Source organism: Parasteatoda tepidariorum, chromosome 8 (genome assembly GCF_043381705.1).
Source record: "Parasteatoda tepidariorum isolate YZ-2023 chromosome 8, CAS_Ptep_4.0, whole genome shotgun sequence".
Lineage (NCBI taxonomy): Eukaryota > Metazoa > Arthropoda > Arachnida > Araneae > Theridiidae > Parasteatoda > Parasteatoda tepidariorum.
In genome coordinates this window covers 81412855-81426588 of record NC_092211.1, presented here as the reverse complement: position 1 = coordinate 81426588, position 13734 = coordinate 81412855, and the positions used below count along the sequence as shown (strand labels likewise).

Sequence of the window (13734 nt, the reverse complement as noted above, 5' to 3'; positions counted from 1 at the left end):
ATCAGATAATAAATTTGATTTAAAGAGATTTTGGCCACCACTATTTATAAAATATTTAAACAAATATCTATATATATAACCTGATAATCGATGCTTGCAAATTTAAACAAATTAATCTAACCTTAATTGCTTTTGAGTTACAAATTTACATGGTGAGGATCTAGGACTATAGCTTCTACGACTTCCGTTCTTCTATGAATCTAGAACTTCCCGGTTGGCATCTATGTGTTTTAAATACTAATGTTTGGAGGACATGAACAAAAATCTTACACCTTTGAAGAATATTTCACAATTATTCAGCGTTCATTCCACCAAGAGAAAATTCCCATTATTTAGGCTTCGTTTTTAAAGGTCACGTGACTCCGAGGTATCCCAGAAATCCTCCCTCCCGAATCATGCAAAATTCTATTTGTAAGATCATGTTATTTCCTTACATTAAATGCATAATAACGTTTATATTTGTAGCTAACTGCGGTTTTCGGATCCTATGCCATTAAACTTAATAAATATTTAGACTATAGCAATTAAAGGTTTAATATCAAAAAACATTGTTGAGGGGGAAAAAATTATATGGCTATTTATACTATTTGTTGGTGCTAAATCTATCGAGACTAATTGTTCACCTGGAATTCATTCTGTTCAATGCCAAAACTTAAATTGTCGCATTAAGACGAATAACATTACATATTCTTTTAAATCTTTTTATTTCTAACGCATTCGAAGAAGGTTTTAAAGTTCAGTTGATGTTAAAACACATCATTGTTTCAAGCTTAGAATATCTTGTAATTTCCAGCATAAAAAACGAGGAACGATAGCATCTTCAAATAAAACTGTTGTTTTTCATATTTTTTCCCAGGAACTTTGGCAATTGAGATAACAAAAACTATAAACCCTCTACGTCAATATCTTTACGTAGTTATCCAAAATAAAGAAAACTAATGCATGATTCAACAGTAGCAACTGAACGAAATTACTTTTTCGTGATTTACAGTAACCAGTATGGCAGGCAGTATTTGAATAACTGGCATCATGCAAATATTTTGTAATTTATCAGAGAATGACGAAAGCAATGTAATAAAAAAGAAAGAAACCACAACAATTTACGATTTTTTAGAAAGTTATATTACAGAACAGATACGAAATCGTGACACGGGCTAATAATTATCTTTTCATCAGGGCATTGAGATGAAATGAAACGAACATAACGATTTTTTATTGCTAATTAACGAATTATGCGAGAGAAACTGCTGAGATAATAAATGCAGGAACAACTCTATTTTCTTTGGCAATTAATAAAACTGAATGACATTTATGGAGACTGTAAAAAATTTCCACCTAAGTAAATAAACGCACATGCTTAATTTACTTCTAAGAAATCTTCATTTTTATCTCAAACCTAAGCCACGAGAATAGAAAACAGTGGTTTAAGTTATCTCTATATAAAGTCCAAATGAATAAAAAACAGATTAGTACTTCTCATACATTTTTACCAACAATGATTTTCAAAGCAAATATGATTTTTTGTTTAATTTTTCTTCTTGTGGTCACTTCCCACGCGGCAAGTGGCCGGGTAAATCCATTATCCGATACTGGTCAGGCAGAAAAGTTGATAAACACATTTTTGAGATGCATTATTCAATCAAGAGATGCTTTTCCTCAACAAGAGCTGTCCAACAGAATCAACGCAATGAAGAAAACGCTGATTTCGACTTGGAATTCGAGAAAAACACCCAAAGAGATGTCACAATTAACAACACTAGCTTTCGCATCTGCCTTAGCTGATTTGACAAAATCTGGAAGTAGCCCAGCTTCAGTGGCCTTGAAAAAAAGAACTGTTCAGCAGTGCTTACAGAAAGCGTCAATAGAAATCGAAGGAACCCTAAATTACGACTTCGTGCAAGAAATGGTGCAATTGATAAACAGCATACAAGAGAAGAGCAAGAACGACAATACACAACCGGTTGGATTAAGTATCATTTCTCGTGAACAACCAAAATCCTTCAATCCACCAAGTAGTTTTCAATCTCCAACAGGTTCGATACTGAAAGCAAATAATCCACCTCCAATTCCAATAGCCTCTTCTGGATCATTCTCGAAGAATTTTGATTATTCTAATGGCTTTCCCCAGTCATATGAATCGAACATTCCAGTTCGATCACAATCGGTAAATGCATTTAGTTCACCAGCATTCTCTGTAGATACTGGGTTTGCAGAAAACATTCCAAATTTATCCTTGAAAGTTCCAGGACTAAATGGTTTACAAGGCGTAAAATCACAATCCCAGGCTGATTTATTTTCAAACCCATATGATTTTTCTAATGACTTCAAAACTTCTTCTGCAAGTACCAACGACTATGGTAGCAAAGATTTTACTAATTTTGGGAACACGTTTCCAGGAAGTTTGGATTCTCCATTCAATTTTAAATCACCTCCTCCATCCAAATTGCAAGGAAATGGCTTTAGTCAATTTAGTGAGACACCTTTTGGGAACATGGGCTCTTCAAGCAATTTACCATTCTCAGGCTCAATTGGAATAAATGCACAAGTAAACTCATTTCAAATGCCAGATGATGTATTTTCTAACTCTGGTTTCTCCAATAATTTTGGAACAGAATCCAGTTTCTCCAATAACTTTGGATTGGAGCCAGGTTTCTCAAATAACTTTGGAATGGCACCTGATTTTCCCAGTAATTATGGAATGGTATCTGTCTCCTCCAATAATTTTGGAATGGTATCTGATTTCTCCAACAATTATGGATTACCATCAGGTTTCTCTAATAATTTTGGATTAACATCCAATAAGCAAACAAGTGGATTTCAAACAAACACAGACTCATTTCCTACAAATTCTGATAACTCAAACGGTTTTCAATCAGGACCTAACCCTTATACCCCTCCCTTAGGAACACCGCAAGATACTTTCTCAACAACAAATTGGAACTCAAATTATGATGCGGATACAACAAACTTTGAACAGATTTCACCTGAGACTATTTTTTCAACTGATAATTTTGACAGTGGAAAAACAGCTGATTTTGTAGGAAGTCTAAATTCAAAACTGATTCCACCACCAGAAGATGCATTCTCAACAGAAAACTGGAACACAAATTATGAAGATACATCATTCAACTTGGAACAAATTCCAACTGAGGACTTTTCCTCGACTTTCGGCAATGAAAACACAGATGACGTTAAAAATGACTTCAAAGAATCATTATTTCTAAATATTATTTCAAGTGATAATATTATGAATTTTTTCCAGAAAGTATCAAAAGAAGATGCAGGCAAGTTCGCGAATAAATTAGAAAATACTTTAAGGAAAACAACTGGTTTTAACTCTAATATTTTGTCACAAAATATGTATCAAAACTTGTTTTCGTCTAGTGAATACCCACTAGATGAATATACTATAGCTGAATCACTGGCATCTTTCCTCTCTGACGATCTAAATAAACAAAGGATACTCTCTAAGAATCAACTTACAAAAACTGCTGAAGATACAAAACAAGCAATCGATGAAGCAATATCACAAACCTCAAATGAACTTATTAATCAAGCAAGTTCAAAGCCAGAAGACATCAGCACAGAAGTATCACCTTCTAATAAATCCTCAGGTTTTAAATCTGATTACGATGCATCTGCTAACATCAATGGGAAAATTGATAACAAAGCAAAATCACCAGTAAAAACAACAGAAATGATAACAGATTCTGATGCAAAGACACAAGAAGAAGACAGTATAAAGCAAAAGAAACTAAATTCATCAACTATAGACGCAACAAATTCGAAACAAACAGAAGTTGATAAAGGAAGTAAAAAATTTAAAATAAAATTCATAACTCAATTAAAAAATAAAATTCTCCAGTTAGGAATACTTAAAGAGGTTCTAACAAATAAAAATGCAATTAACTTTAAGAAATTGATGGAAAATTATTCCAATAATTTAGCAGACAGGTTCAATGTTAAAAGCGAATCTGATTTAACGGATTCAACAAATAAAGTATTGCAAGCAGCATTAACTAATAGTGATGAAACTATTGCAGATGCATTGTCTAACTTCTCAGGAGATATACTGGAATCGCAACAACTATTAACTTCTGGTAATTTAGATAATATTGTAAATACAACTATTGAGTGCTTCCGTCTCAGCCTGCGAGATCTCAATTTGAATGTGGACTTACCAAACAAACAAATATTGAAAACTTTTGAAACAAAAATCAATAATGATAAAACTAGAACTAACACCAATGATGCAGACATTAATATCAACAATAAAAATGAAGAAAGCGGAATTACTAGAAATTCTGAAGACAACAAAACTGAAACGGACTCAACTGATTCAAGGAAAGCAAGTAACTCTCAAGTAAATGGTGAAGCTGATAATGGGAATACTTCTTCTAATCAAAGCAAAGAGTTAGGAGTAGAAAATAATCAGAAGATAGATACCAAAAGTAAGATTTCTGGAGCAGAAACAAATGATAAAAATGCTGGCAAGGTGGATGAACTAAACAAATTTAATGGTCCAATATCAAATGATTCCGACAAAAGCTCAGTTTCTAACAATGAGCTAAGACTTAAATTTGAAAATGCATTAAAAGGTCAAATTTTAGGAACAGGAATCTTTGAAACATTATTAGATAAGAATTTAAGTGAAAAGGATATAGCGGATTCATCAAAATCATATTCAAAACTATTAGCAGAGAAATTCAATATTTCAGAGGATAACAATAAAATAAAACTTCTTTCTGAGGGACTAGGGACAATTAAAATGAATTCTGATTACCAAAATGCTATACAGAGTCTGGCAAGTGTGACCGCGGATATTCTAATGGCGGAAAATAAATTAAATTCAAATAATTTGAATAATGCGTTAGATTTAGCCATGCAATGTGCATTTGAAACCTTTTCAAACGGAATGAGTAAAGAAGTCGGCATGGATCAAGGAATGCAGATCGCAACTGATTTAGATATTGGTGAAGGTACATCATCTGAAAAAAGTTTAATTGGAAACTCAAAATCAGATCTAGGCAAAAATGCAGACAAAGCAATAAAATCCAGTACAAATATAAATAATAAAACTCCAAATAATGTTTCAGCTGATTCAGATATTGATATCCTATCATCTGGAGAATATGCACCTGATTTGAAAGAGCTGAAAGGAACAGAAAAAAACATGCAGCAAACAAAAGGTAATGTTGAAGCAAATGTTATGAAAAAGCCAATAGAAGTTGAATCAGAAGGAATACAATCAGGAAAGGATTTAAAATCTACTTTTATTGATTTGTTAAAAGCAAAGGCTGCAGCCACAGGAATTATCAAAAATTTAGAAGAAATACAAGTAAATCCACAAGAAGTAGCAGCAATGAGTGAAACTTACTCGAAACTATTGTCTCAAAAACTTCAAATAAATGCCAATGATGATACAGCCATGTCCTTTTTTATGGAATTTCTAAATTCGAAATCAAATTTCATGAATACTTTCATTAATAAAACAGCAGATATACTTTCAGATCAAGGAAAGTTGTTAAAAACCAATCTAGACAGCATTTCAGATGCAGTCGTTCAGTGCTTATTGGAAGCTGTTTCACAATCATTTAATCTTAAAATTGATACAAAAGCAGCGTTGGCAGCAGCAGCAACCACAAAAATGAATTCAACAGCCTCGGGAGATGCAAAGAAAGATGATACTGATTTTGAGAAAAGTGTTGATAAATTGATTTTTGAAGACAAGGACCAAAAATCAAAAGACAGTTCAGCGACAGACATTAAAAAACCAACAATAAATAGTAAAACAGATGTAAAACAAAGCGACAATTTTAATTTAGATATATTAGCAGATGTAGATGGGGAAACTAAGTTAGGTGACCAAGATTTGAGTGTACAAGCAGCAGCAAGACAAACTGCAAAAATAAAAGCTGATGGTGCTATGATGGAGCAAAAAGAAATAAGTTTAAACTCAAAACTTAACAACGAAGGAGCTTCAACATTGTCCAATTCTGATATCAAGAAAAATTTTGCCTCAATGCTGAAAGCCAAGATAATAGCAACAGATAAATTAAATGCTTTGTTGAAAAAGTCACTAACAAATGAAGATTTGGTAGTATTCTCAAAATTATATTCTCAGAAGCTTTCTGAAAAATTTCAAGTTGAGTTGAATAACAGTGTTGTTGAAAGATTAATCGCAGGACTCTTGATTGTTGATAAAACAGCTGAGGAATTTGCTACTGCATTGACAGATATTACTGCAGACATACTTAAGGACAAGAAAATATTGACTGATTCATCACAAAACATGCTAGCTGATGAATCTGTTCAATGCATATTGTCAAGTGTATCACAACTTTTAGATGGAAAATCTAATGTAGAAACAAAAGTTGATTTGAACACTGCATCTGATACAACAAGATCTACAGAATCAAAAAAGACCACAGTGAATTCTAATATTGATTCAAATGATACAATAAACAAAGAATCTGATTTCAGTCTGTCTGATCAAAACCTACAAGCAAAACTTGCAGCAGAATTTGGCTTAGGCCAAGAGTTTATTGATCAAATTGATGGCCAAGTAAATACCCAGGATAAAAAACCAGAAAAGGAAGAAACAATGTCTGATGCTAAAGATAAGAGTAACAATGACAACAATAATTCCAATTTGAACTTCAATCCGGCTGACCAAAACCTAAAAGCAAAACTTGCAGGGGAATTTGGTTTAGATCAAGAGTTAATTGATCAGTTAGATGCACAAGTAAACATCCAGGATAAAAATTTAAAAATAGATGAAATAAGCTCAGACAGCAAAGATAACAGTAAAAAGGACAACAAGGATTCCACAAACGAGCCTGTTGATAAAAATGTTAAATCAGAGCCCAAATCTGATACAAGTAACAAAACAGTATCAAAGGAGGATGCAGATAAGCAAAAAGATGAGTCGCCAGGAAAAGAGAAAACTTCTGAACCAAAACCCAAAACTGTAACGCCTGAAGAAATTAAACAAAAGTTAGCGATGGACTTAGCAACAGCTTTGGCCTCGTCAGAAGACTTTAGGCTTTCTGTGTTATCTGGTGATTTAGAGGACATTATGCAGGCAATTACAGCAGCTGTAGAAGCAGTTTGTGGGACAGAAGCATCAGTGGCATTTCTAAAAACTTTTAATGCTTCAATCAATTAAATTCACAAGATCAGGAATGCCACCTAAATTCCCATGATGTAAGTTTCAACTAACATAGTGCTTATTAAATCCATTTCAAACATTGTATTATGACAATATGTTTAAAAAAATCACTGTAAAATGCAATTAGTACTTCTGCATTAAATAAAATGATAAGAGAAATATTAATAACTCAGTTAGTAAATTAATATAAAAATGTTATTAAAGCGTAAAAATAATTTTATGTAAAACATTATAATATTTGTTATTAATAACTAATTTTATATTAAACATTTTTCATTTGTCACTTTAATATGTGACATATGAGTCAGTTCAGTAGACAAAGGTATCTTTAAAGGCCCTTAAGTAATCAAATTTAAATAAAAAACAATTTTTGATCGTAAATAAGAAAGTCAGATACTTCTATTTAAAACTAAGAAAGAAACAATATTTTTTAATCAAGTTAAAAGTACTGAAACATTAGAGTTCATTACTAAAAGTATTTACAAGATAAACGCTTAACAGACAGGATTATTGAAACTAAAATGTTCCCACTTAGTAGAAAAATAGCTTTAGCTAGTCAGATTAATAAAAAATATATTGTGAGAAAAGAAAAATTCTATATATTAATTAAACACTAATTTTTCTGTTAAAAAATGGCAAACATTAACTATTTATAATTATAGTAAATGGAAAGATTTACCAACTTACCTTAAAAATAAAATTCAATTTAGTTCAGGGCTGCAGAACACATGTTAAAAATACTTTACAGGGCAAGTGCATTACTATTTAAAAGAAATTGCTAATACACACAAAAAAAATGATATTTCTGATTTTTTAAAAAGATTTTCCTAGAAGACATAATTATACTTGATATCTGTTTTCATTTCCAATGAAATATTCTTAAATTTTACACTTATTAAAAGCATTAACTATAATGCAATTATTTATATCATCTGGAAAAACTTCATTTCATTTATGTTATTAAAACCAAATACATATCAATTCAGGAAATAACACATACTTCGTAAAATTGAACTAGACGTTATAGATACTTGAAAATAAATCTAACTTTTAAAATAAATCTAACAGGGTGCGTAGTCAGATTTTTCAGCAAAAAATATTTTTTAATCACTTTCCTTTTCAGGAATCATAATTATATCTGTGCAGTAATAAAAAATAAAAAAATTCTATCGTTTAAAGTTCATAATTTACAAACATAAATTTCAATAAAATTCAAAAACATTTCCAAAAACTTTACATAATCATGATAAAATAACTAGTTTCTGCTAAATATAATTCTGAAAATTATGCATTTTTTGTAATTTATAACGAAAATAGACACGGCAAAGAAAAATCTCTTTTTAAAATATAGAAAATTAAGCACTTTTTACAAGCCCCGAATAAAAAAGCATCTTTGGGGGCTTTTAAAAAATGCAAATAAAAAATAAGCACCTTTAAGCACTTTTAAAAAATGCTACGCACCCTAATTTTTTAAAAAAGTTGCATTATTTCTGATATCAAATCTATAAATCTGTATGTTTAGTGCAACATAATGCAGAATTTTTCCTATATCTAAATTTTTGATATAGTAAAAATAAGATTAGCCACAAATAGTAACCTATAAATATACTATGGGTTACATTTTATCTGGAAGTTAGATATGCATTAGGGACAAAAAAAAAAAACTGATTTAAATATAGTATAATATAATAAGTTTTTTTTTTTTTTAAATAACCTTAAATAATTTTAATTACAGTTTTTCAATGAAACTTAACATAACATTTTTATTATGGCACAATGACCTTTTTTGAATAAAACGGAATTCGGTTATACTAAAAAGAAAATTTATGTCAACAAAAGATAACTATTATAAAGATAACTCAAACAAAAAAATGTATTTAATTTATAATTGATTTTACAGGATATTGGAANTTTGGATTTCAGAAACTTAACATAAAATTTTTATAATGGCACAATGACCTTTTTTGAATTCAGATAAGAAAAGGTCAAGGAAATAAGATCATGAAATAATGACTCGTATTTAGCTTTATACGAAGCTTTATGAATAGCTTTATGAATTCGGTTATACTAAAAAGAAAATTTATGTCAACAAAAGATAACTATTATAAAGATAACTCAAACAAAAAAATGTATTTAATTTATAATTGATTTTACAGGATATTGGAAGTAATTCTCAATTATTAATGAAAAAAAATCGGAACTTCCATAATCATTGTTAATCTCAATCAAAACAAGTAAATAACTGCTGATATGATTTGCAATATAACTTTTTACTTAAATTGGTTACTTTATACTTATTACCTTAACTGAATTATTTAAAAGGCATCAAGCAATAAAGCTTCATAAAGTTTTTTAAATCTTTAACTCCATAGTAGAAGGAAGCGTATCTTATGCATACTTAAAAGTAAATTTAGATAATTATTACATTTTTTGCCAAAAGGACAAAATTGATTTCTTGCTATACTCCTTTAGCATAAAAATAATAAATTAATTACAGATATATAAATTGCAGACAAAGAATTTTATGTTTATAAAGAAATATCTCACTAAGCTCATATAATTAGTAACTTTCAGCCACTTTAAGCTCTAAAATTAGACATTTTCTTTCCTAAATATCGACAGGCAGAAAGGAAAAAACTTGCAAAAAAAAAAGAAATTCTGAAAATAAATAAAACAGAAAGATAGTATGTATGACTATCGTCAACATATTTTTTGTATCAGCGAATTTTATTCATATTTACAAAAAAAAATTTTTTTGTATGAATTTGATATCAAGATCAAGACTAGCATTTCTAAAAATTGAGTTATCAATCTCTGCAACAGGAAACTATTTATTCAATAGAAATTAATGTGCAACAAGAAAATTTCTGAAACATTTTGCCCCAAATCATAATAATTGAAAAGTCAATCAATATTAAAAATATATTAAATTTTTTGTTGAAACCTTTCTTAACAAGATCTCTATTAAAACATAACAATAAAAAATTATCTTAATTACTATTGATTTATTTTTTAAAATTAAATTACAGTACGGAACCCGTTATCCGGAAATCAGAAAACCGGAAAACCAAAAAACCGGAACAAAATTCGATACATTTTCTCGCCATTTCTAAAAAAAAAAAAATTTTTTTCCTCGTAAGATTTTACGATTTTTCTTCCTTTTTTTAAAGATGTTTACCTTACCATCATTTTGGAAATAATCATTAGTGTATTCCATTTCCAATTTTTTTTTTTTAGTTAGGTTTAGCAATAAAAAAAACTGCTTTTTGTAGCGATTCAGAAAACCGGAAAAATCAGTTATCCGGAATAGCGATGGTCCCGACCGTTCCGGATAATCGGTTCCCTACTGTACTTAATTGTCAGTCTAATTTAAAATATTAAATTAATATGTAGTCAATTCACTATGATAAACTTGTGCTGAAAATTAAAAACACACGAAACAAAATTGAAAATGTGGAAGAAAACAGTCGCTGTGACACTTCAAGGTTGTAGAACTTATATTTATCAAGTAAAATAATAATTATGACATAATCATAATAATACTATAAGAAACCAAAACTAAGGGGGGAAAACAGCTTTAACTTTGAAAATATAACCAATTATATTACATGAAATGAATTCAAAAAGAAATTACAACACATAAAAAACAAGTTTGTTTTATTTACAGAACAGATATAATTTATACAGTTGATTATGAATTATATAAAAATATTCCCTTCTAATTTATTAGGTTAAAACAAATTGAAATCCCATTCCAAATAAATTCAAAATTGTCGATTATTCACACAAAAAAATTCCAAACAAAATATTTGTCCGTTTATAATTAAATAATAAATTACATAATTAATTGGAACACAAACACAATTTTTGTTTCATTTAGCTGATTGAAAACTGATGTTAAAACCAAAATATTAAAATAGATTTATAATCACACAAAAATGCATTGATGAGATCATTAATTAAGTAAACTTTTCCCCAAACATATACAACTTGTCTTTCAAAATGATAATTAGTTGACCATGCAAATCTTCTTCTCTTAGTCTAAAAATGAAAATATAGACTATAATACAGACTATAAAATACAGAAATAACTTTTAAATCTTACAATCAATATTTCAATTTAATCAATAATCAATATTTCAGTTTAATCAATAATCAATATTTCAATTTAATCAATATATAATTAGTTTGAGGATTCAAAAAGGTTAAATAAAATAAACAATATTTTAAATCAGATTAAAGTTTTTTTTTTTTTTTTTTTTTTTTTTTTTTTTTTTCAACACTTGGAGATTCTTGATAGTTGAACACCCTCACACCTTTCCTAACCAGCTATCTAGAATCAACATACCATGCACATTACACTTTAAAACAAATTGATAACGATAATAATAGAATACGAATTGATAACGATAATAAGAAACATCTGGATTCAACAGCTTACTTTTAAACACTTCTAAAGTCTGATTTTTGAGAAAATCTTAGACATAACTGACTTGGATGAGATCATTGATTTGATAAAAGTCATCTCCGGATTCTTGTCAACGCACTATAAGTGAAGCTTCTGGCACTAAATTGACAATTCTCTCAGCCACTCGAGTGTGACACGGAAACTTATTGATATTATCCAGGAGATTTATGTCAGAATCGATAAGTGATAAAATGTCAGCATCACTTAAGTGCAGAAGGTATGGGGGGAAACAAAAAGTAATTAAACCAAAAAATAATTTTAGTGTAATCATTTGCATCAAAATTATTTTTGGTTGCACAAAATGTCTAAATTTTTCTTCCCAAGGTGGATCCTTCCATCCAGGATTTCGAATGCATTTCCTGCCATAGCTGTGTAATTGGACACTCCATACTAATCACTGCTTAGGGCTGTTGCATCTAGCTTAACTCTCATCTGCCACCAGGCTTTTTTTTTAATGATTTACTCTGTTAAGATTTACATGGTTGTCACAGAAAAATATAAACAAAATAGTTGCTTTTAGTAGCCGAAAACTATGAAAATAGATGCCTAAATAAGAACAAAAATGCATCAAAAATATGACTAAAATTTTGTTAATGACTTAATTGTCATATACCATGATCTATATAGTCAAGCTGGAGGCAAATGTGATAATTTTTATATAAACGTTAATGTTCTAGCAATATTTTCCCTCTTATCAATAATTGATCTAGGAATATATATATATATAATATTATATATATATTGTGAAAAGTGATTAGTCAAATTCGAGATTCACGCATTGTAATATCGCATTAAATTTCTTTTTTTTTAAAAAATCATGCGGAATTTTGAAGCTATTGAAATATAACCATTGAAAAGGCGATCAAGAAACGAAATAGACTTACAATGGAATCTGTGCAGATTGAACGAATTAAAAAGTGAAGATTCAAATTTGCAATTCAAAATTGTCAAAATTTTTTATTTTTTAAGAAAAAAAAAGTCTTGTGTGTTCAGAAACTATCTCAGGCCACAGATTTCCAACCCAAGTCATGCTTAAAAAAAACATCACTAGGAGTGCATAAAAGTCTCCCAATAGTCTCTTTTTCCTGAAAATAGTTGCTTTTTTAGCTTTTTAAGGCAAAAAAAGTTGCCATAGTCACTTCATGCCAAAAATAGTTGCATTTTAGTCGCCTGTGGCAACTCTGGATTTATCATCCGTCTTCAAAACAGCAGAAAAATTGTTACATTCTTAAATGTTTGGATTTCAGATCCACTTTGTGTATCACTCAAGAGTCTTCCGTTCGATATTTTTATTCAACCTACCTTTTTTTCCAAGTCCAATGATCCTTTTTTTCTAAAATCAGATTTTTGATGAAGAAAAATAAATCTTAACTCAAGGCAGGGAGCCTGTTTGTTTATTCTCAAATGCAGTTGATAGAAATTTTACAGTCAAACCTATCAGCAGAGTTCTTGCACATACAATTTTCAGTATTTGTGCATTTACACATGCAGTAACATCAAAAAGAGAAATAGATCTTAGTTTAAATTCCTCTAGTCTTTGTTTAAATGAATCTTTGTCTTTAAGCATGACTGTATGACTTTCTTATATTATAATAGGAATTATCAAAAGCATTAAGGAGTTGCACTATTCTGTAATGAGACACAGAAGGAACGGATGATTTATCGTACAAGCGTTTAATTTTTTTGCTACTAGACTAGCTACTTCAAAAAATTTTACTTAATTGTTATTTACAGGGGTGCCACTCTAAAAAAATCACAGGACTGAAAGTTTTATATATTTTAACGGTGTAGCGCAATGTGAACAAATATCCCTCTTGAACATTTTAATNCTTTTCATGTGTGTGTAGCTTGTTTACATAAAAATCTCTTGAGTGACCAAATATAGGGCATTCAAAAGCCTGCCTCATAACTATCGTCTTTGATGACTTAACTACTATAAGGATTATAATTGTCAATGAAAAAAAAAAACTAGAATAAAAACAAACTATAGCAGCAGATTAAGGCAAAAAAACGCAAATAATTTGTTAACTACTCAGCATTACTAACAGATACAAATAACGCAAAATTAAACCTTAAATTAATAAGTTCAACAAGA

The 13734-nt window shown here is 29.7% G+C and overlaps 2 protein-coding genes across 2 annotated transcripts in view; one reads left to right on the top strand and one right to left on the bottom strand.

Moving 5' to 3' along the window:
* Positions 1 to 1513: 1513 nt before the first annotated feature.
* On the top strand, positions 1514 to 7168 carry LOC107443555 (serine-rich adhesin for platelets). The gene has a single exon (XM_071183944.1). It carries the CDS (start codon positions 1514 to 1516, stop codon positions 7166 to 7168), a length of 5655 nt encoding a protein of 1884 aa, XP_071040045.1.
* Positions 7169 to 10813: 3645 nt separating this feature from the next.
* LOC107443556 (protein disulfide-isomerase A5) overlaps positions 10814 to 13734 on the bottom strand; it is a 36300-nt gene continuing 33379 nt past the window's right edge. Inside the window, exon 23 of the mRNA XM_043043455.2 lies at positions 10814 to 11212. The gene's annotated coding sequence lies outside the window, so the exon portion shown is untranslated. The remainder of the gene's footprint in view (positions 11213 to 13734) is intronic.

Excerpts from the sequence above, each read along its gene's own strand:
- LOC107443555 (XM_071183944.1), top strand. The coding sequence starts at position 1,514 with ATGATTTTTTGTTTAATTTTTCTTCTTGTGGTCACTTCCCACGCGGCA.